Source organism: Misgurnus anguillicaudatus, chromosome 17 (assembly GCF_027580225.2).
Source record: "Misgurnus anguillicaudatus chromosome 17, ASM2758022v2, whole genome shotgun sequence".
Taxonomy (NCBI): Eukaryota; Metazoa; Chordata; class Actinopteri; order Cypriniformes; family Cobitidae; genus Misgurnus; species Misgurnus anguillicaudatus.
Window position 1 is genome coordinate 34,252,501 of NC_073353.2, and position 22,871 is coordinate 34,275,371.

Sequence of the window (22,871 nt, forward strand, 5' to 3'; positions counted from 1 at the left end):
ATTAGTTTCACTGGGCTATGAAGATTTAAAGATTAAAAGAAAGAAAGATTAACCAAGCAACAATTGCACCATATAATATGAAAATAGTTCCTCTGGTATGGCTTTGTACTGTATACCTTTAGGAGGAGGCAGTACTTTCTTTTCAACTGGAGCCTCAGTTGGTTTTGGTGCTTCAGGTGCTGGTTTCTTTTCAATGGTTGGCTCTTTAAATAAAATAATGCCATAGTCACCAACATAACAAAGACAATGGAATAAGCTTGACTGGACATTAAGATTTAAAGATTAAAAGAAAGAAAGATCAACCAAGAAAACATTTGCACCATATAATATGGTCCAAAAATAGTCCCTTTAGTATGGCTTTGTACTGTATACCTTTAGGAGGAGGCAGTACTTTCTTTTCAATTGGAGCCACAGTTGGTTTTGGTGCTTCAGGTGCTGGTTTCTTTTCAACAATGGGCTCTTTAAATAGGATAATGCCAAAGTCAAAACCAAAAACAGCAAAGACAAATGGACTATTAAGATTTCAAGATGAAAAGAATCAAGATTAAGAAAGCAAATAATTAGACCATTAAACTTTTCTCCCATTATGATCTTGTACTGTATACCTTTTTTCTGTTCAACTGGAGCCACAGTCGGCTTTGGTGCTTCAGGTACTGGTTTCTTTTCAACAGTGGGCTCTTTAAATAAGAAGATACCATAGTCACAACAGAAATGGTGACCACAGAAGAAGACACACCAAATGTGTGCCTAACTTATATCGCAGCCAATATTTCTTGCTGTATACCTTTTGAAGGAGACAATCTTTTCTGTTCAACTGGAACCACAGTTGGTTTGGGTGCAACGGGTTCAGGTTGCTTCACCAATTCTGGTTCTTGAAATAAAAGTAACCCTTGGTCACAATAAGGTAGCAGAACATTTGCAGATGAGCGTACAAACACAAAGCGCACAATCACACAAAGAAACCAATTCTTCAAATCATGAATCGGTTCTTTCAGCGCTCTTTGTGTACCTTTTGTAGAAGAAATAACTTCTGACACAGAAGATGCTACAGCCTGGGTCTTCTCATCTGATTAAGAAGTATAACACATTCAAGATGTGACAAGATATAAAAGAGGAACTTGGCCATAAATGCAGGCACATGGTTTAAGGTAAATCACAGTTGCCTTTTCGGCATAATAAAATTCAAGAAAAGATTGCTAAGCATATGCTGAAGATTGCATGGTTTACCTTTGTCATGCACTTTATCTAATTCGTTTCCAATCTCTTTTGCTTTAACTACTGGTGTCATCTGAGGAGGTTCTGTCTGTGATCTCTTGGCTTCAGTACTTTTCTTAGGAATTTCTTCTTGTCTTTGAATGATCACCTCTGTTTCAGTGACATGTTTCTTCTGGATTGAACTATCGTTCACTGCATACTTTTCATTCTGTGTAATTTCTTGCCTTTCCAGTGATGCCTCACTGATAGGTAGGACCACATCTGCGAAGCTTTCATCTCTTTTTGAAATACTACATGTCACCAATATCTCCTTTTTCATTTCAGCCATCTCTAAAGCTGGTGCTTGTTCTGGCTTCCTGGAGACCTCCGTTTCAATCATCTTCACAACATCAGTTGGTTCTCTACTGTGATGACCCACGAAATGTTCTTCAGCTTGGACGGGCAAAATATCTTCAGGCATATGAGAAATGCCACGACTCTCCTTCACGACTTCTTTAGTCAAACAAACTTCTTCCTTCATGTAAATCTTTTGTGTTGTTACTTCCACTTTATTGGGAATTCGGTCAATACTCTCTGAAGCTGAAAAGACTTTAAAGATGAAAGATATTCAAGATTGCACCACACAACGCGGCTAAAGAGTTTTTTTTACAAAACCTCCATGCAAACAAAAATTATATAGTTCCCTTTTAATGTTTAACTCTATATTCATTAACCTAAAAAGTAGCATTAGTAATTACAGAATATCATCCAACCATGCATACCTTTGGCTGAGGGCATCTCAGTCTCCAGTGTACCCACTGGTTTTCTCTCAGATGATACTTCTGCAGGCTTTACTTCAACCACTTTGTAAAGTATGCCAGATAAAGAATAGCACATTAAGTACAAGATAACAGAGACATAACCAAGAAAAATAAGATCAGCTGAAAATTTCAAGAGTTTGCATAATTTGCTTATACCCATAAATGCAGGGCTGTATTTTTATATAGCTTTATACCTTTCTGTAAACAAGTCTCCTTTTTGTATGCAACTGGTGGCTTTGTAATTGGTGCCATCTTTGGTGGGTCTTGTTTTTTAACTTGTTCTGTTTCCCGGGCCTCCGAAAGTTTAGGCAAAGGCTCTACCTTTTTATCAGGTTCTGCTTTGGACACTTCTTGGTAAGTTGGCTTTCTTGTGGGTTCTTGAATAATCTCCAGTGGAGCTGACTGTTTTCTAACTGGCTCTGGAGTGTGCATTCGCTGACTAGCTGTCTCTACTTTTGGTGGCTTGGAAAAGACAGGTGTAGATAAGAGATCTTGAGGTAGCTGAGAGACTTCTTTCTTTGATGGCTCTGTCTTTGGTGGCACAGGCGCAGCAAGTGCCGGCTCTGGTTTATTATCTAGCTTTACTTTTGAAGCAACTGTCTCCTTCATCTCCAAAGGAGCTTCAAAGGAACACACAGTGTATTAATTTAAGAAAACCTATGTATTCAGTTTAAGGCCCCTATTAAACAGAGCCATTTAAGAGAACTGAATAAACCTGGACCATAACATCAAACATCAAGAGCACCAGTTAAGGTGACTAATAATAAGATAAACAACAAAAATGCAACAGGTTTAAGATAACCCACAAAAACTATATATAATAATGTATTTCCATCAAACTTTTAAAGTTACCTTTAATTTGAGCAGTGTCTGGCTTTGAAGTTAAAGCCTCATCTTTTTTAATAGCTGGTTGAGGTACTGCTTCAGGCTTTTTAGGAGCTTCAAGTTCTTTTAAAGAATATCAAAAACAAAGTGGCAAACATAAAGCAAAGATGACTACATCATCCAAAGTTGAACAAAGGCACTGTAAGAGTTCAATAATACCCATATACCACATACACATGACAGACACACACATATATAAAGACACTTACAACAGATAAACTGAAGCACAAACAAGTATTAACACACAATACCTTTGACAGACGGTGCCACAGCTTTCTCGGGCTTGGGCTCAGGTTTTGCAGTAACTTTTGGCTCAGGCTTGGATGTAGGTACTGGCTCAGGTTTTGGTGCAGCTATCAGCTCAGGCTTGGGTGTAGGTATTGGCTCAGGCTTGGGCTCAGGTTTTGGTGTAGCTATCGGCTCAGGCTTGGGTGTAGCTACCAGCTCAGGCCTGGGCTCAGGTTTTAGAGTAACTTTTGGCTCAGGCTTGGGCTCAGGTTTTGGTGTAGCTATCGGCTCAGGCTTGGGTGTAGCTATCGGCTCAGGCTTGGGCTCAGGTTTTAGAGTAACCTTTGGCTCAGGCTTGGTCTCAGGTTTTGGTGTGGCTATCTGCTCAGGCTTTGGAGTAGCTTTTGGTTCAGGTTTTGGTGTAGCTACTGGCTCAGGCTTTGAAATAACCTTTGGCTCAGGCTTAGGTTCAGGCTTAGCCACAACCACTGGAGTCTCTTTGGGTTCTGCTGGCACCTGAGGCTTAGGCTCTGAGGCTGTAGGTTTTAAAACATCTTTAAGTAACACTGACATTGCTATCAGTTTCCCAAAGGATATTGACAACACAAACGTAATACATTTAAAATACTGTGTGCATCACAAATAGACTGTATATTAAGAATTATCCGACACTACGAACACATACATAACAAGAAAATCAGACTACAGATTAACAAGAGTAAACTGCAGACTACAGTTTCACACATAACACATTTTGAACTCTTTACAATAGACAGTTAAAGAGATTAAATGAATACAGAAGTTATATTACACATTAAACACATACTGGTGACAATACCTTTGGCTGGGGGTTGTTCTTTTTGTTCCGTCACTTTAAGAGAGGCCACTTTCTCCTCAACAGGTTTCCTGACCTCGGGTTCTTCGAAAGATCAGCAATATATTTTAGTCAGAGTTTAAGTGTTTCCAAACTAAATAACTACATGTACAGCAAGTGCACAAACACGTCTGATAATATACAAAATCTCACAAAATGAAAAACTTAACATATTAGTAGTAAACAATAAACACAAAAGAACTGGGGAACAATAGTATACTCAAGAAAAGACATGTAGATACCTTTTTCAGGAATCTGTGCAGTCTGTATGAAGGCTGTGTCTGGTGTCTCTTCTGGTAGCTGTATAACTTCCAGTACTTAAAATACATCAATTTTGTTAGAATAAAACTAAAAGGCTTAAGCAGAGTTCATGTAGCCAAAGTATTCATGCTTTTAGCATTATTGCAAAAGCATTAAAAGAAAACAGTCATTTACACACAACAAAATAGTAATTACACACAATGGACGCAACTTCACAATGACGTACAATATTAGACAAATTAAACACAAACAAGAGACGAACCAAAGTTGTTCATGGTTCAGCAAAGACAACACATGATAAGTGTTTTATTAAAGAAAACGCTAAAGCAGTTAGCTGGGCACATATAACTGTTAAGAGATGATTAATGATTTTGCATTTTACTTTCAACAAATACCTTTCTTAGGGGCCTCTTCCATCTTTTCTACTACACGTTTTGTCACGGTCTCCTCAACGGGTTTCTGCAGCTCTGTAGAGAAACATTAACATTTTCAGCAATAGAAAAAAATGAAACAAACGTACAATCACAAAGGTTACGGCACACTGATACCTGTAGATTAAAAGTGTTAATGATATATTAAATGATGAAGAGGCTGATGGGTTACTGCATGTCAGGGGATGGACTGTAATGATGTTTATTGGTGATAATATGACAAAGAAAAGTGGAAAACATACACACGGTGGTTTAGACGACATGTAATAAAGACAATTAAGATGAAGATGAGTGAAGCAAGTTCACACATACAGTACAAAAATATGACAAGACACCAAACTAGATAAGCAAAGTGTTATTCTCTTAATTATAGACACTAAGAGTTTTAACCACAGTATACCTTGCACTGTAGAGAGTTCATATGTAACACTCTTCTCTTCGACTGTCCAGCTCTGATACTCTATCATACAACAATAAAATATTGTATGTTTTATAATTTAAAGACATGGGGGTCTTTAAATTAAGGTAATTGGACAAGTATGTTGGACAAAATTTCATATTTAGAAGTTAAAGGGCACAGAGAGAAAGAAAGAAAGATAGAAGAACGAAAAAGAAAAAAGAAAGAAAGAAAATAGGAAAAATAAAGAAAGAAAATAGGAAAAATAAAGAAAGAAAAAAGAAAAAGAAAAAAAAAGAGGGGAAAAAGAAAGAAAGAAAGAGGAAAAAAGAAAGTAAGAAAGAGGAAAAATAAAGAAACAAAGAAAGAAAAGGAAAATAAATTAAAGAAAGAAAGAAAGAGGAAAAATAAGGAAAGAAAGAAAGAAAGAGGAAAAATAAATAGAGAAAGAAAGACAGAAAGAAAGAGGAAAAAGAAAGAAAGAAAGAAAGAAAGAAAGAGGAAAAATTAATAAAGAAAGAAAGAAAGAGCGAAAGTAAATAAATAAAGAAAGAAAGAAAGAGGAAAAAGAAAGAAAGAAAGAAAGAAAGAGAAATAAATAAAGAAAGAAAGAAAGAAAAAAAGACAAAAGAGTAAAAATAAATAAATAGGAAAAATAAATAAATAGAGGAAAAAATAAATAAAGAAAAAGAAAGAAAGAAAAAGAAAGAACAAAGAGGAAAAATAAATAGAGAAAGAAAAAGGAAAAAGAAAGAAAGAAAGAAAGAAAGAAAGAAAGAGGAAAAATTTATAAAGAAAGAAAGAAAAAGGGAAAATAAATAAAGAAAGAAAGAAAGAAAGAAAAAGGAAAATAAATAAAGAAACAAAGAAAGAAAGAGAAATAAATAACAAAAGAAAAAAAGACAAAAGAAAGAGAAAAAATAAATTAATCAATAGGGAAAATAAATAAATAGAGGAATAAATAAAAAAGAAAAAGAAAGAAAGAAAGAAAGAAAGAAAGAAAGAAAAAGTAACTGGGAGGAAGAAATGAGGATTAATGTGGAATTAGACAAAGAGGGGCTTATGTTGTAATATTAGTCCATTTGGATACTGCAAGCTTAGTGTATTAAGGCATTAAGCGAATTAAGTTCCACTATTAAAGGTTAAACAACACTTAGATATTGTGGAAATAATACCTGTTATTTCAGACTTTTCTTCATAATGAAATTCAGAGGTTTCATCTTTTAAACAAACAGTATTTTATTATCATGAGGGAAGGTAAATTACAACACTACCGTTTATTTATTTATTTGTTTATCTCAGTCTTACCTTTAAAACTTATCACAGATGTCACATCAGGCACATGTATTGATGTATCAGGAACATCTGGACATGTTAAAATTATTTTTTAGATAAATTTCTATGATTGACTTCATTAAAAAGTATTTTTTTAAGGTTTACAGTTTGCATAACATTAGTTGGGGATGGGGATAATAAAAAACTGTTAATCCTAAAATCCTATGCACGACAAACAACTTACCAAAGGAACGCGTTCTTAACTCAATTTCTGGAAAAGAAGGTAAAATATAATTATTTTTGACTAAACTCTACTAAAAAAGCAACCGATGCTACTTTACAATAAAACTTGTACCTTTGCCTGACAGATAAAGCTCAGCTGTACTTTTAGTTTCACCCACAGGCTCCAGTCGTGCAATCACAGAGTACACGCCTAAAAGATTTTCAGTCAAGTTAAATGAGTTCAAACTATTTTAACTATATTTACGATACCATTTTGTGACTATTGTACACACCTTCATCCTCAGATGTTACATTACGGATGACCATAAAGTGTCTTCGTCCTTCACATCTGAAGGTATATTTTGGGCTCTCTTTAAGTTCCCATGAATCTTTATACCAGGCGACGACCGCATTGTCAAAGGCCAACTCGCACTCAAAAGTGGCCGACTGACGTTCATTCACCACGATATTCTGAATGCGCTTGGTGAATTGAATTTGGTCAGCTACAGATAATATAAAAAGATCGAAATGGTTAATAGTCTTGAAACGCATTCACGGTCTTCAAAAAGAAAAGAAAATGGAGAAAGAAATATTTACATTCAGACACACATACAATATACACTCATTTAAGCTTGTTTGAGAAATGAAAAGATGAGAAAAAACATATCTGCTTGTAAGACAAGAAACCAGAATGAAGAGGTTAGTAATGCCCTAACAAAGTGAGTCACAATTCGTACATCTGGTTTGATCCCAGAACCTGTGTAGTCGTCTTTATATATATACAGTCTTGTTCAAAATATTAGCAGTACAATGTGACTAACCAGAATAATCAAGGTTTTTAGTATATTTTTTATATATATAGTATATAAATGTTGTACGACATAAATCATTGCAGTTGGTCACACTTGATCATGACTCATTGCAGTACGGTAAATCATGGTAAATTTCAATGCTATTGTATTTTAATGTAGAGAACTTACCCATTACTGTCAATCTGGCACTGGATATATGTGGCCCACAAACGACACGGTAATTTCCCTGGTCGCTGGTCTGACAGTTTTTGATCTTCAATATGTGATGATCATCCACAATTTGAACTTCGTATTTATCACTTGTTTCTAGCTTTCTTGTATCTTTATACCAAGAGAGTGAAATCTCTGGATAGTTGATTTTAATCTCACACTCAAATGTTGCGTCCTTGTTAACTTGCGTTGTCTGGTCCTTAATGTCTTTAACCAGGGTAACAGGCTGCAAAAACAATTTTATATACGTTTAATTTAACAAAATGTAGATGATGCAAATATCATACAAACATTAAACTAAAAAAACTGAAGCAACATACTTCAGTGTGTTCCATCCTGCTTTGCAAATCAGACATAAGTTTTGCCAAATCTTCATCGTATTCTCGCCCATGTTCGCTTTCCTGAATTAGAAAACAGAGAATGATTAGACTACATGGATTTAAATCTCAAAGAGATACAAGCAATGTTGTAGTCTATTCCAACTTGAGTCCGAGTCAAGACCAATAGATAAAGCTGGATGTCATCTTGACTCGGACTCGACACTCGATCTTGGTCTTGACCTGGACTCGAGTTAGACTCGACTTTAACACTCGATGCAAGAAACAAAAGCTTTAAATCATCCATTTATACAAAGCTTTTCAATCTATCTACCCGTCTTCCACTTTCGTGTTCTTTCTCCTTCTTCAGTATCTCAATGGCTTGAAGGATACCACGGTAGTCTGTGATTCCATACATGCGAGCATATTTCTCATACTCTTTTGGGTCTACGTTTCGTAGCAGCTCAACAATGTCAATGTCTTTGGTCTCTTTTGGAGATTTCTGCTTTGATGGAGTTCTGAAGGCAACAAAAAAGAATTTTAGGCTATAATCATTCCTAAGATAGGACAGAGGTATAAAGGAAAAACCAGACTTACTTCTTCAGTGTCACCATCTCTGGTCCAGTCTCTTTCTTCTGTTCAACATTCATGTCAGTGCTGCACTCAATTTCTCCATGTTTGTTTGAGGCAATACATCTGTACTGACCAGAGTCGGATTTGGTCACCTCCTTGATCTCCAACTTGGCCTCTTGGCCCTTTTGTTGAATGCTGACTCGACCACCGTGAGTCATCTGCCGCCATTTGCCCTTCATCCATTTAACATTGGGAATGGGATCTCCACCAACTTTAGCAATGAAGGTAGCTGTGCCCTCTGTAATCCAGATTATGATGTGATGACGTTATTAAATTCAACATGCTCAAAATGACACATAGAAAACTGTTTAATGGAAATCAGCAACTTACTCTCAATGATATGAAGGCTCTTGGGTTCCTCAATGAAGAACAAGTTGTCCAGTTTTTTAACTGCCTGAGTTTCTGTGGGGGCTGCTGGCACTTTTGCTGGTGCAGCACCACGTTTTTCTGATTTACATAAGACATGGAAATTAATCAAAAACCCATAATCCAATAATATTAAAGGTTAGCCAAATGAATCACAGGAACAGTGTATCTCAAAATGGTCCTGAGTTACTCAAGGATGAATTGGAATCAAATGGTTGAAAAACGTTTTCAAGATCACAAGCTCAGTTGTGACAGAAAGAAAATAGAAAACTTGGGTAAAAAAAATAGCAAAATGAACATTCAAAGCACTTGAAAAGAAACCAAAAAGTATTTGGTATATAATAAAATGGGAGAATGAGATTCATGGATTAATTGGAAACTCCCTAAAAGTGCATTTAAAAGCAGCTAAATTAAGAGTATTTGCAACAAAGTTAGATTTAAATCAAAGATTGTCAAATTACCTGCAATGGTGACTTTAGCTTTGGAGAATTCATTACCAGCATCATTTGTTGCCTTGCATAAATAGTCACCGGCATCTGTTTTGGATGCCTTGGATATCTCCAGGGTGGCTGTGCCATCCACAAATGTGATTTTGGTGCTAGCAGAAGATGTGATTTCCCTTCTGTCCTTCATCCACTGAATATTCAGAGGAGTGGAGCCACAGACATGGCAGCTAAGGTTTAGCCTTTCCTCCTCATTGATTGTCACAGGTTTAAGGGGAACGTCAAAAGATGGTGGTATTTTTTGCTCTAGAATTTAAAAAAGTAAATGATATGAGCCGTTCATGGTTATACAGCTAACACAGCATTCAGAAACAAGATAATAAAGACAAGACGACGTGAAACGTCTTAAAACAACTTTTAACTACCTTTGATGTTAACCACCACCTCGAAGGAGGCGGAGCCAGCTTCATTCGTAGCACTGCATGTGTAAGCACCACTGTCTGTGGCTTTGGCATTCTTGATGCACATCACAGCTATGTTGTTCTTGAAGGAAATGTCACAGATGTCAGAGCTCAAGATCTCTCCATTATCTTTGTACCAGCTTACAGACAGAGGTTGTGAGCCAGACACTCGAGCCTCAAGCTTCACCAATTTGCCCTCACTATCCTCAACTTGCTCTGAGGGTTTCTTAGTGAAGGTTGGTGGAATTTTGCGCTCTGAAAATGAAACACATTAAGCACAGATAACAATCAATCACATTACAAGCAAAATACAAAATAAAACAAACAGTGGAACATTTGTTTTTCAATCAAGATGCCACAGTTCTATTATTGAATGGGGGAAATGCAACGCTCACTAGGGTCGCTCTAGTGATGGAAGTTTTGCCTTCCAATAAAAAGAGCCAATCATCAATTGATAAAACTGATGATTTTCTGGGGAGGAGCTCTCCCCAATGAAAAGACCTCCCAGCCTGGTTTTTGCTGGGCAAACTAGTATAGCAGGCTGCTTTTAGAGGAGGTTTGGACACTTTTAAGCTGGTCAGGCTGAAAGACCAGCTGACCATCCAGCTTAAACAAACTTGACCATGCTGGAAGTTTGGCCAGCTTGGCTAAGCTAGTTGGCTGGTCTTAGCTGGTGTAAGATGGAAGTAGCTGTTTAAAGCTGGCCCTCCCAGCCTGAAAAAACTGGTCAAGCTGGTGGGGCAGCTGGTTTTATCTGGTGGGACAGCTGGGACCAGCTTGACCAGATAAAATTTTTTAAACCCCCCTAAAACAAGCCTGCTAACCAGCTTTTTCAGTAGGGCATATAACAGTGTTGTAAGGTTCTTGCCAGTCTTTGCACATGCGTAGTAGCTGAAGCAACCTGGAATAATATATTTTTAAGATGAATTTGAGAAGCAATTGTACAGTTGATGTCAAGTTCATTCTTGGTCAGAAAGATTTGCTATTTTAGCAAGCGATTCTAGGAAGCGAACTTGTCCTTCCCCCATTCAAGTTGATAGAACTTGGTCTTGGATGACCGAGATAGTTGCCCGGACGCATTGCAAACATGGCCGCCGAGTACGGAGACTCTCCTAAAGGGAGTTTGGTTTCTTTACTAGCATGCCAACATTAGCATCTGCCCCAGTCGACCTTCAGAATAGCCAGACGTGCAGTTTCATCCACACTTGATATTTTGTTCTTCTTGCATTAAAATCTTGTGATTTTATGATTGAACAGTCTTCCAGTGCTCTTGCAAAGTGTCGCTTCTAATCGAACCTTCTTATATACCTTCTAAAGTTGAACGGTTTTCATTTAAGACTCTTTAAAATGTATATTAGAGAAGCATTATATACTAGATCATGTAAAAGCAGATTAATGTGTGCTTATTAGACTATTTAAGGTTTGTTAAATTTGCTACTGTGTAAGCTGTACACTGCATGAAGCGGTTTTGGTTTTAATGCATAGGCCTATTTTTTTAAATAATTGGAATGGTTAATGTGTAGTGCAACAGTGCTGTTTTTGAAGCTCACTGTATTCTCAAAAAAGCATTTTATATATATAAGCCAAGCTACAGTATCAGTCTATCCCTTGTTGAGATTTTCTTTGTAAATGTTGGTTTGTTTCATATTGAAATCTAGTAATTTTACAAAGAAGATTTAAGGGTCTTTGGAAAATTAAATGAAACAAATAAAGAAATGAAATGTTGTTATTGAATATGGATCTGTTATTCAATTTGCTGACTTTAGCTGCAATGTTGACCAGTGCATGACAACATCAGACCAGTCGCATAACTTTTACAAATTTATAAATATCAAATCATGGGATTCTTCTCTAAAATCAACTTCCATCCAACGCTAAGAGACTTTAAATCATACTAACCAGTGGTCACTTGGGCATGACAGATATCAGTTCCATAGGAATTGGACACCTCACAAGAGTATTGTCCAGCTGTGTCATTATTACACTCATGAAGACACTCCAAGCTGCAAGTGTCATCATTTATCCATGTGTTGTATCTGTAGGAGGCATAGAGTTGCTTTCCATCTTTGTACCATGTAACAAACATCTTGGGTGCTCCGGTAAATGTGCACTGAAGTTTCAGTTTCTGACTCATTGGGATAGTCATGTCTGTCAACTTCTTCACAAACTTGGCCGGCTCTGAGAAGAACAGCATATGATCCATTCAAGTTACTTCCTTAACAACCACAAAAACGACACGCATATACTCAAAACATCATCCATGCGTATATATTCTACTACTCAAAGTATGCAACCTCAATCAATTTTGTTCCCAAGCAAGTCAAAAAGTTACATCACATGCCATTCCTCATAGTAGCCCTTAAATTTTATCACAGGACAATACATATTTGAAAAAAGACATAAGCCACTACACTGGACGTGCAAGATATCAGCATCACACCATATAGTTGCCAAAAAAAAATGTTCAGAATCCCAAATGACATGCTCTCCAATGCTGCAATATCAAGTGATCTCATTTGCATGGGTAACCTTGCAACCTAAAGGCCAATTTACACTGGTCAGACATCTACCAACACCAACAGACACCCACATTCTAAAGTCTCATTTACTTTGATCCGACAACTGCCAAAGGGGGTTTCACACGGACCCAACAGACGCGTGGGAGTATGTCTACCCAGTGTGAATTGGCCTTTAGGAACATTGAAAGACAGCCTGACAAGAATCCAGTACAATTTACTGATCTTTGAAGCTTAAAAGTATTTTCCTGTACTCTCTTTTTTGCATGTAGACACTTCAAGATTCAAGAGTTAAAACCTGACTCTTTACATTGTTTTTTTAGTACCAAAAAACAGGTTATTAATCAGGTTAATTACTTTTATGCCACCTTTGCCCGCTTTTTAATTCCTACTGACTTCTACTAAATGGAAAAACGACAGCCCAGACTTTCTCAAATATCTTATTTTGTGTTCAACAGAAAATAATGGCAAATATCCATTATTGTGAACTATCACTTTAGTAAACGTATCAGGACTGTTGCAGCTAAAAAATCACTTTGAGCACCACAGATATGCTCCTCATTAAAAAAAATCGACACATTGCCATCGTTTTAGCTGAGTATTCCTAGAGCCATGCATTAACAGGACATATATATGTCCCATATGTATTTAAGACTTTTACAAGAGTATGATCCAGTGGTTTCCTCTGTACACGTATAAGCATTCCAAGACACAGGAGTTATTTTTCACTTAGGTGTTGTATCGATGGGATGCAAAAGTTGTTTGCCATGTTTGTACCATGTGGCAAAGATTTTTTGGGATCCAATGAATGAACACTCAAGTCTCAGCTTTTGGCTCATTGGGATGGATATTCACTCAGTCTTTTCACAAAGCAAATAGTAAGCTGTCAAGATGCATTTATGATATTTTCCAAAACAGTTAAAATGATTAAAATTTCAGGATAATTAAAATCCATCATCATGCAAGAATGTGAAAAAATCTGTGACTGCAGACTTTCCAAAATAGCGGCATTGTCTTCAAGATTTTTTTTTAAATTAGTTTTTCCTTTATTTTGCTGTTCTTTTATTTTAAGATCCTTCAACGGTTTCTTCCACAAAACAAGATTTCTCTTCAGTTTCTCTTTCATCACCTTTGTCGCCTTCATCTATATTGGATCAATTCTTTACAAAACTATTTAGTTCTGACTTAGAAAGATCCAAAGTGTCATCTTTGATCTTGAATCAGTTTCTCAAGCTCTGCTCGAAGTTCAGATCTACCAGCAACCAATGTCAAGTTCAAGATTTTCATTTCTATAAAAAACAAACAACTACAACAACAAGAACGAATAAAAACAAGTATTCACAAGAGTAAGCTTACGAATTTAAAGACAATCTCACCATTAACAAGTTGCTATTTATATACAGTTCAAGATATACAATGTTAATTAACAGGAACAATCGCAACCACCAGAACAAGGACCTCGTATTGTGATTTTCATAAATTTGGTACTATGCAGACACTTTAGATCCTGAACTATTTCACGAACTAATAACCAAAGAAGAAGCAGAACTAAGTCTACCACCATAATCCAGGTTTATCTCCATCCTCCTCAAATTGGGAAAGAAAGAACATAAAGAGTTTCTTCTCAAAGATTACTTGTGTGCCAATCCATGGGCTTCAGAAATTCAAAGCTAGAACGCTTTGATAAGAAAGAGTCAGGAAAGAGGCAAGAAAACTAAACAGATGTTAATAATCACACCTTAATGCAGTTGGTCTCTTCTCAATATTTGGATAATACTACATAAATGCATAAAACTTTTCAAATCATAGATTTGTATGTATGGTAAAAGCCTTAAGAGTTGATTTTTGAATCATTATGTTCTAGTAAACTTAGAAGTTTAATTGATGAAGAACCCCTGATGTTATCACTATATTATATAAAAATAAAAGAACCCTAATCTTCTTATTAAACCACATTGCACTGGTGTTTTCAGATTAAAACATATTAAAGATGTTAATATTGCAGGTCAACATGAAGCTTGATCAAATAAGTCATAGCAAGAGCAGCAGCTGAATGGCCTGAAAGCATTGTTAAAAGTTTTAGCTTGCCGTTGTAGCCTGCGCTGCATGTTAGTAGCACACCTGTTAGTGCTGGGAACCTGCAGAAACGATTCTTCTTCTCGTCTTTCTCAAGCATACTAACCTCTTATCATACCAACTGATTTTGAGACGATTTTCCCAACTTCGTTTGACAGGTAACATTGGTACTCCCCAACATTTGAACTTTCAAAGGGATGCTTGTCCAAATATCCGATTAAATCCTCAAATAATATTTGTGTTTTGTCAGAAGTGACACATCTCTTATGCATATACCCGTTCATGTCAAATGGGGCAGTATCAAAGACCTCATGTCCAAATAAAGCACAGGTCTCCTTCACTACATCCATTGGTAATTCTTTTCTGATGAAGGGGGTTTCTGAGAACGAAAATTAAATGGATTTCATCAAAACCATAAACATAAACTCTCGCTGTTACTATAAGCCTTGAGTATAACTATAAAAACCTTGCATAATCAACAGATACCATTATTTTGCCATTAGGAACAGTAAGATATTTTCTAACAATGTTTTGTTAGACCTGGAATAACCAGCCCAGTCTCACGGAGTTGCGTATAAATAGCACGAAGTGTAAAAATCGTGCAATACCTATGCCAAATTCCACTTTGGCATGCATATGATACGCCAGTCCTTCCCATTCACTTAAACGGTGCATCTTTTTTTGTCGTTTTATTTATTGGTTTTTCTTTTTTTTACCATTTTCGATTGGGTTTAGGGTTAAAACAAATTTTTGTTACAAAAAATGACATCCTAACCCAAACCCCATATCTAACCCTAACTCCAAGTGACCATGGCTTAAACATGGACAAAAACATGCAGAAACCTCTATATTAAATAACCTCATTAAAGGTGACATAGAATGGTTGAACGGAGTATTTATCCTTGTTCTGTGATGTGACATGTAGACAAAAATTTTTTTGTTTGGGTCTGTAATGCCTTAGAAGCTTCCTAAAAACCTCTCTCAGATAGCTCTATTAGGGTGGGGGATTTCAAACGAGTGGTTTTGCACCTATTTGGCTCCCCCTACTGGCTTAACTTGCAATCTCATTACTGATTGGCTGACTTTGCTGCCACTCAAAAAATGTAGCCAATTATTTTAAAGTGGATGGGCAGTTAGATGCCTGTGATGTCATAAGCATCAGTTTTTCAGATTGGGCTGTTTTCTGGCTGACATTTCTAAAAGAGGAATTTCTATGAGACTGAGATGTTTAGCATGTTTAGCACTTTTTGTATGTTTGTGAATGTGGGTAGACTACCATTATTCAACAAAGACAAGGTAAAAATGGTTTTTCATTCTCTGTCCCCTTTAAGCAAATCTAAAATCTAACCCTAAACCCAAGCGAAAATGGTTTAAAAAACAGAAAAAAAGAGAAACCAATAAATAAAATGACAAAAAAAGATGCACCATTTAAGTGAATGGGAAGGACTGGGGTATCATATGCACGCCAAAGTGGAATTTGGCGTATTTATTGCACGATTTTTACACTTCGTGCTATTTATATGCATCTACGTGAGACTGGGTAGGAATAACATGTCCAAAAAAATTGTCCTGGCATTATATCTCAACCCTAAAGCAACCTAAATCTATCCACAGGTCAATAAAAAGGCTGTTTTAGTACCGAAAAGCAGTGGTTGACCGATATGGATTTTTTTCATAGCCAATACCAATATTAAGAAAGCAATGTGGCCGATTTGCCAATATGAGGCCGATAAAACATAAATGTAATAACAGTAAGTGAGGGACAAACAGAAAATTGGTACATTTAAATAAGCATTTGTTATGCATACCATTTATAAATATAGGCCCTTTATATTTATATTTTTATATTTATAATTTATATTTAGATACGTACTGCAGATCTGACACCTTACACACTGTGGAAAATCTTTGTTGCCTTAATTTTTTTGTTGAATCAACAAAAAGTCAACTTATTTATTTATTATCCATCTTGACAAGAGATGGGTTGCTACAACTTATAAAATGAATTTGACTTTTTTCATTTCTAGTCACAACAACTCATCTTTAGTCAAGATAAATAATAGTAAGTTGAAATAACTTGTAAATCTGAGTTGATTCAACAAAAAAATTAAGACAGCAAATTTTTTTTTACAGAGGACCATTTAACTAAGACTTTGCTGCACGCCAAAGTGTTGTTTTCTGTAACACAACATAACATCATGTTATAAAGTGAAAAGTGATTAGTCATTTTACTGTCTATCATACTTTAGCTTCACATCTGATTGTCTTTTCATTAAGAACAACACATTTAAGGGGCAGAAAGATTTACTGGACGATTTAAAAGATATATCGGCCAATGCCGATAACAAAAATCCAAATATTGGCTGATAAACCGGTCACTGCAATATATTGGTCTATCACTTCCAACAAGAATGCTAATCAACTAACCTAGGAAGTACTATTTGTAAAATCAAGTCCACCACAGTCAATCTAGTATTGCTGCCCTAGCATCAAGCTTGATTCAAAGAAAAATTTCTAATGACTTCACCCGCACCCAAATAATTTCTTTATATAATGCTTCTATAATGCTATGTTATATGCCTGTTTGACCAAAGTTCTTGGCAAGTTATGAACCACACATGCAGGCTCTTAGAAACGCAAGGTTGTCATATAATCATTGTGGGGATATACATTGCGTGGAGTGCTGAATAACCAGCATTTTTTATAATCAGTATGTTTTAACAGACACATACAGTATGTACAGTACAACACAAATCAACAAACACAGGAGAACAATGACTTGGGACAATACCTACCTTGCTCTGTCAATAGATTGGTAATTTACAAAAGATGAGTAATTTACTGCAACTACATTACCACCAAAGCAATATGTACCACAAATAATTATTTTAATAAATGATCATCTTTCAAAGCTCACTATGTTATGAATCCTTACCAGTTCACCCCATAATTATGATCCAATATGCACTTAAGATAAAAGTTTTGATCAACAAATCTCTAAGATTTTCTACATCAGAAACAGAATACATTGTAAATAGTGTGAAAACAACATTAAGGAAGATGTTAAATTTATCACTTGACTACATCTATGGATTTGAACGACTGATTTTATTTAATATTCAATAATGACTTTTCCCTACTGAAAAGACCAGTTAAAACCAGCCTAACCAGCTAAGAGTGTAACAAACCCTTCTAAAACCAGCCTCCTATACCAGCTTAACAGATAAAACCAGGCTGGGAGACCAGCTAAAACCAGCCAACCATCTCATTCTGGTTTTAAATGGTCTTTTCAGTAGGGATATTTCATCCTTTTTGAGTGAAAACTGGATAAAAAAACACCTTTAACAGCTTCTGATAAACCACAATCTCGCTGACAATGAATCTCTGTCTTTCGGTAAATCGTAAGCAAAGCATATAAAAACAAAAAAGTTTACTCACCAGTGATGCTCAGCTTAGCAGCGCAGCTGTCACTACCATGCTTATTTGAGATACGGCACATGTATTCTCCAGCGTCTGCCTTTGTTGGGTTGAGGAGCTCCAAGGATGAGGAGCCGACCTTGCTGATGATCCTGTACTTGTCACCCTGTTTGATTTCTGATCCAGACCTGAACCACTTGAAAGTCACATTGGGCGCATCTTCAATCTCACATTCAAACTTCACTGGGCTGCCAACGTTGGTGTCCATGTCAGTTATCTTCCTCTTGAAAACTGGAGGCACTGAATTTTGCAATAATAAAAAATAAAAAGAAATACAATAGTTAGTACATTGACACAAGCATGAAGACTGCTTTTAGGGATATGTGAAAGTGTATCAGAAATGGAATGATCCTGGGGTGACTAGGGGAAAAGGGTGCTATGTTAGCAGAGGAGTGATGAAGAACCACACATGACATGGTCATGCTTGAAGAGCTTAGATGATGGAAAAAGTGCTATTATAATAAAAAGTGATACAGTTTAGCACACATAAAGTAAGCATTTCTATAAAAAAAGAGTGGAATGTGATGACAACGTTGCAGGTGTCCGCTGGTTAATTTGTGATGGTTGAACTGTTAAGAGTGATATCTCATCTAAGACGAAATAATATCCACAAAGGTCCAACCTCTTGAGACCACAGTGAGCCTTGATGATGAGGACGTCTTGCCAGCTTCACTCACAGCCTCACAGGTATATTCACCTTCGTGTTTCTCCTTGGTAACTTTGTTGATGACTAGTGTGTAAGAGTCATTGCCCTTCAAACATTTGAACTCCTGGCCAGACTTGATCAATATGCCATTAAAAAGCCAGTTAACACTTTTTACATGCTTTATTCTAACAGACAATGTAACCTTGGAATTTTCTTCCGCAGTAATGTCTTTTAATTGTGTTTCAAAGGAGACTTCTTTTGTCTTTACCTCTGTTTTTTCTCTTATCAAATTATCCTCTGTTACAAAGCTCTCTTTGTTGTCTTCTTGAATGTGGACATCCATAGACTGTTCAACAATAACCTGCCTAGTAGAAGCATCAATGGTAATACCTGTAACACTTTCATCCCTATCATAACTTTCAAATGATTGGTACTGAATTTCTTTGCTTTCAGTCTCAGTAAAACTTTGGCTCTCCATGGCTGTCTCAACCACATGATGCTTTGATTCCTGGATAGCAGCTTGCTTCTGAGCAACTGTAGACTGGATTGGAAATTTGGATTCTGTTTGCAAAGTGGCAGAATGCTTATTAAGCACTTCAAACAATTCTACATTTTCTGTTGAAATTGCTGAGAACATTGGGCTTGAAGAAGCTCTGCCAACCTGTAATTGATCAGGTCTGTCAAGTAGCATGGGGCCTAGTTTTTCAGAAGTCAGTACGTGTTGCTCTTGATGAAGTATAGAGTTAAAGGCAGCAAGAAGTTCATTTTTAAGATTGGCTAGCTGGGGGTATTCACCCTCAAATCCAATAGTTATTTCTAATGGTGGGCCTGCTGATGTAACTAAATATGTGAACATAACGTACCCTGGTTCCTTATGCACTTTGACCTCCTTCACTTCAACAGCTGCTAAACTTTCCACTACATCGGCCAAAATTAAGGGTTGATCACGAGCCACTGCAGACCGAAGTGTCATTTTCAACTGTTGTTTGATATCCAAACTGTGTAATTTCGGTACGGGAATAACGAAGGTAAGTTCCTTCGGAAGAGTTTTGCATTCCTGTGATTCAGTTATTAAAAAAGGTTCTGCGGGGTGAGTTGTAATATTTATCTGTGATGCCTCTGATCTGGTAATGCTTTGAGACTTTTCACCCATCAGGGTAAGTTTTTCCTCTATCAGTATGGACTGTCTAACAGACTGACCCTCTTGAATTTTAACGGCAAAGTCTTGTTCTGCAGCATCAAGAGCAGTACAACTTTCGGTTGATACTTCTTTTTCCTCTATGTGAAAAGACTGAACTGGTACTCGAGGCTCTACACCTGTTCTACAAGTAAATTCCTCAACTGCTTTAAGAGTGTCTGTAAAACCTTCCTCTAAAGAATGACATTCTGACACAAACGCTGCATGCATGTCATCCCGACAATCCTCTTTCTGTACAAGTGCACAATGCCTCTTGACATCACAGGTAATCTGTCTTTCCTTTGAAAGAGGCACAGGCTGTGAGACCACCTGAAGAAGATTCAAGGGTCTAGACTCAGTTCTTGGGTGCTCAATCTTAAACCCTTCTACAGTCACTTCAAGATCTTTGACATAATCTGCAATCAGTTCAATTTTCTCTTCGTTAGTAGCTACATATTTACAGGCTTTTTCTTGTCTCTGGGTGGCTGTCTGTTCTTCTTGCTTTCCCACTGAAAGTAACCCTTCTTTATATAAGTTAGCTTCTGATTGCACAGAGTGAAGATGCAGTGCAGCGGGTTGCTCTACTCTGGGCTTTAGGACCACTGAAGTATCTTTGGATGAAAACTGTGATAACGGTTCATAAGTAATCATTTTCTGTTCTTCAGTAGACACTGTATGCAAAACAACTGGGATTGTACCTACATCCACCTTCTCTATTTCTGGTTTCTCACATGTAAATCCGCCCTCACAGACAAGAGTATCTTGGTCACTGATCAGTTGTAAATGAAGCATCTCGTTTTCTTCTTTTTGGGAATGTACTGAAGAAGGATGCTCAAGATCAGGTATTCCTGTGGTTTCATCAGCGATAAGGTTGACCTTTTCCTCAGAAATCATGGCTGACTTTAATACTGATTCTTTAGAAAGCTGGGCAGATTCTTCTACTGGTCTATGGACTGCAAAAATGTCCTCCTTTGAAAGTATGTGCTTAGTCTCACTTACAGAAGTAAGCAGTGGTTTATATTTCTCCTTTTCTACTAAACATTTAGTGTACTCAACAGATGATATCTCTGAAGTATGAGCCTCTGCAAGTGGTACATTCTCTGATGATGTTGAGGTATATAATAATTTAATCCCTTCAGTAACCCTGTAGCTTCTTTCCTCTTTAGGATTTAGAATTGTTGTGTATTCCTCTTTAAGAATCGGCCATTTAATTTCAACTTGAGCCCCGCTAACAACAGTCTTCGGCTCTGAAGTAGCATGTGTCTCTTCTGTTTGCATTTTAATCAAAGACTCAGCTTTCACTATGGTAAATGGTGTTGCACTCTCTGAAATGGCAGACATGCTTTTTGAAGGCTCCTCAATAGCCAGCTCAAGCTCTCTTATCTCTGGACTTAAAATACGATCACAGTGTTTTTCGATAAAGCCTTGGCTTTCTTGAACAGCAGGGGTCATTGCTCCCATGTGGAGCTGTTTTAGAGGAGTCACCACCACTGGTTTTGGCTGGGCAGGGGCAACTGTTACTCCCTCCTGCACTTCGTGAGATTGCAACACCGCAGCTTGTTGCGTTATCTGCTCTGTGTGTGCCGTAGCTTCGGATACATTTAAAGAATGCAAGACATCTGTCTGTTCACTTTTTATAGTTTGCCTATCTTCAGTACTAGTGGTGTAAATCACCTGGCGTTCTTGTTGAAGACTAGCTCTGACTTGTTCAGATAGGCTCTCGCTAAACAAACAAGATTCAGGGGCTTGTTCGGTACTAAGCTCTTGGGGAAGAGATGGTAAATTGGTCTCTAAGAATACAATGAGTTCAGCACTGCAAGATGTTTCTCCAAGAGGATTAGACGCCTTGCAAGTGTAAATGCCACCGTCGCTTTGCCGAACACCCAATATCATCAAATAGCCCGACCCATCTGTATTGTTCACAATAAAACAGTACTTACTAGGTTGCATATGACTGCTACCTCTGTACCACTGAACATTGGGAATTGGGGAACCTGTAACTGTATATTCAAAGAGAGCCTGGCCTCCAACTGTGCACTGCATGGATTTAATCGATTTGATGAAATATGGAGGCTGACCAATAGTCTCTTCTCGTTTTTTGGTATCCTCCACTTTAACATTAAGATAAGAAGTGCATGTGGACTTTCCAAATTGGTTACTTGCTGTGCAAGTATACTCTCCCTCCAACTCTTTTGTGATCCTAGTTATGACAAGAGTATGTTCTTCTTTCTCTTCGACAAATGTATAAACAGATGAGGACTTTATCAACTGGCCATTGTGGTACCACTCAATATCTGGTTTGGGGAAGCCTGACACTTGCACAGTAAATTTTGCTGTGTTTCCAGCACTTGCAATTGCTGATGAGATTTCGGTTACAAAGACTGGCTTTTTTGGCTTTTTCTCTAATGATTGGGAAATTAATTTAGACTCTGGCTGAAGTTCAAATGTTTTGCTTTGCTCTTGTAAATGAAGGCTTGTTGTGTAAGAGTCTTCCTGAGTTGATATAGTCGAGGTAGAAAATGCTGAACAAAAAATGGTTCGATACAGTTATTTCAAAGAAAAAGTCCTTTTTATGACACTATCATATTGTTAACTTATCGCGCTATAGAGTGTGCATAACAGGTAATGTATATTAATTTCATAAGATAATCCAAACAGTACATATACTTTGATAAATGAATGTATACATGTCAAAGTTAAAAGCAATAAAGTAAAATAATTCACAGAAAAGAAAAAAGCAAACAATACTCTATAAAAAATGCTGAGTTGTTTCAAACCAAAATGCTGGGTAATTTTAACCCAATGTTGGGTCAAATATAAGCACTTTTTGGTTTGTAAACAGCATTTGGGTTTGTCCCTTTCTGACCCAAAGTTTTTAAAGTGTAAATAAAAAATGCCTTTTAATTTTTAAATGACTTTACCTCTGACTTCCTCTTCATGAACTGTCTCTTCTTCCACTTTGGACACTGTAAGAAAACAAACAAAATATTAGATGTGTGAAAATAAAAGGTCTTCTGGGTAACATTTGAATATGCTTCAAATCATCTTATGTTCTCCATTTTCTTTTTCAAACAAAATGAAAATGGACCACATCTCCCTTGTGAAAACACCTATGATAGGTGTTCAAATGCAGTCGCTGTCAGCCTCTT

The 22,871-nt window shown here is 36.8% G+C and overlaps 2 protein-coding genes and 1 long non-coding RNA gene across 3 annotated transcripts in view; 1 reads left to right on the forward strand and 2 right to left on the reverse strand.

The window, feature by feature from the left end:
• The window catches only part of LOC129451665 (uncharacterized), a 197,740-nt gene that overhangs the window by 160,356 nt on the left and 14,513 nt on the right, over positions 1-22,871 (forward strand). The gene's annotated exons all lie outside the window — the stretch shown is intronic.
• LOC129451648 (titin) overlaps positions 1-22,871 on the reverse strand; it is a 142,767-nt gene that overhangs the window by 96,800 nt on the left and 23,096 nt on the right. The window contains 11 exon segments of the mRNA XM_073854671.1: positions 7,569-7,836; positions 7,931-8,011; positions 8,262-8,445; positions 8,525-8,798; positions 8,891-9,007; positions 9,388-9,675; positions 9,795-10,085; positions 11,730-12,008; positions 14,529-14,801; positions 17,861-18,139; positions 22,644-22,688. Coding sequence (XP_073710772.1) covers positions 7,569-7,836; positions 7,931-8,011; positions 8,262-8,445; positions 8,525-8,798; positions 8,891-9,007; positions 9,388-9,675; positions 9,795-10,085; positions 11,730-12,008; positions 14,529-14,801; positions 17,861-18,139; positions 22,644-22,688 — 2,379 coding nt within the window.
• On the reverse strand, positions 18,257-22,251 carry LOC141350162 (titin-like; the record flags this gene model as incomplete). Its single annotated transcript, XM_073854652.1, has 1 exon — positions 18,257-22,251. A coding segment is annotated over one exon (3,762 nt), but the record flags the coding sequence as incomplete, so codon positions are not given.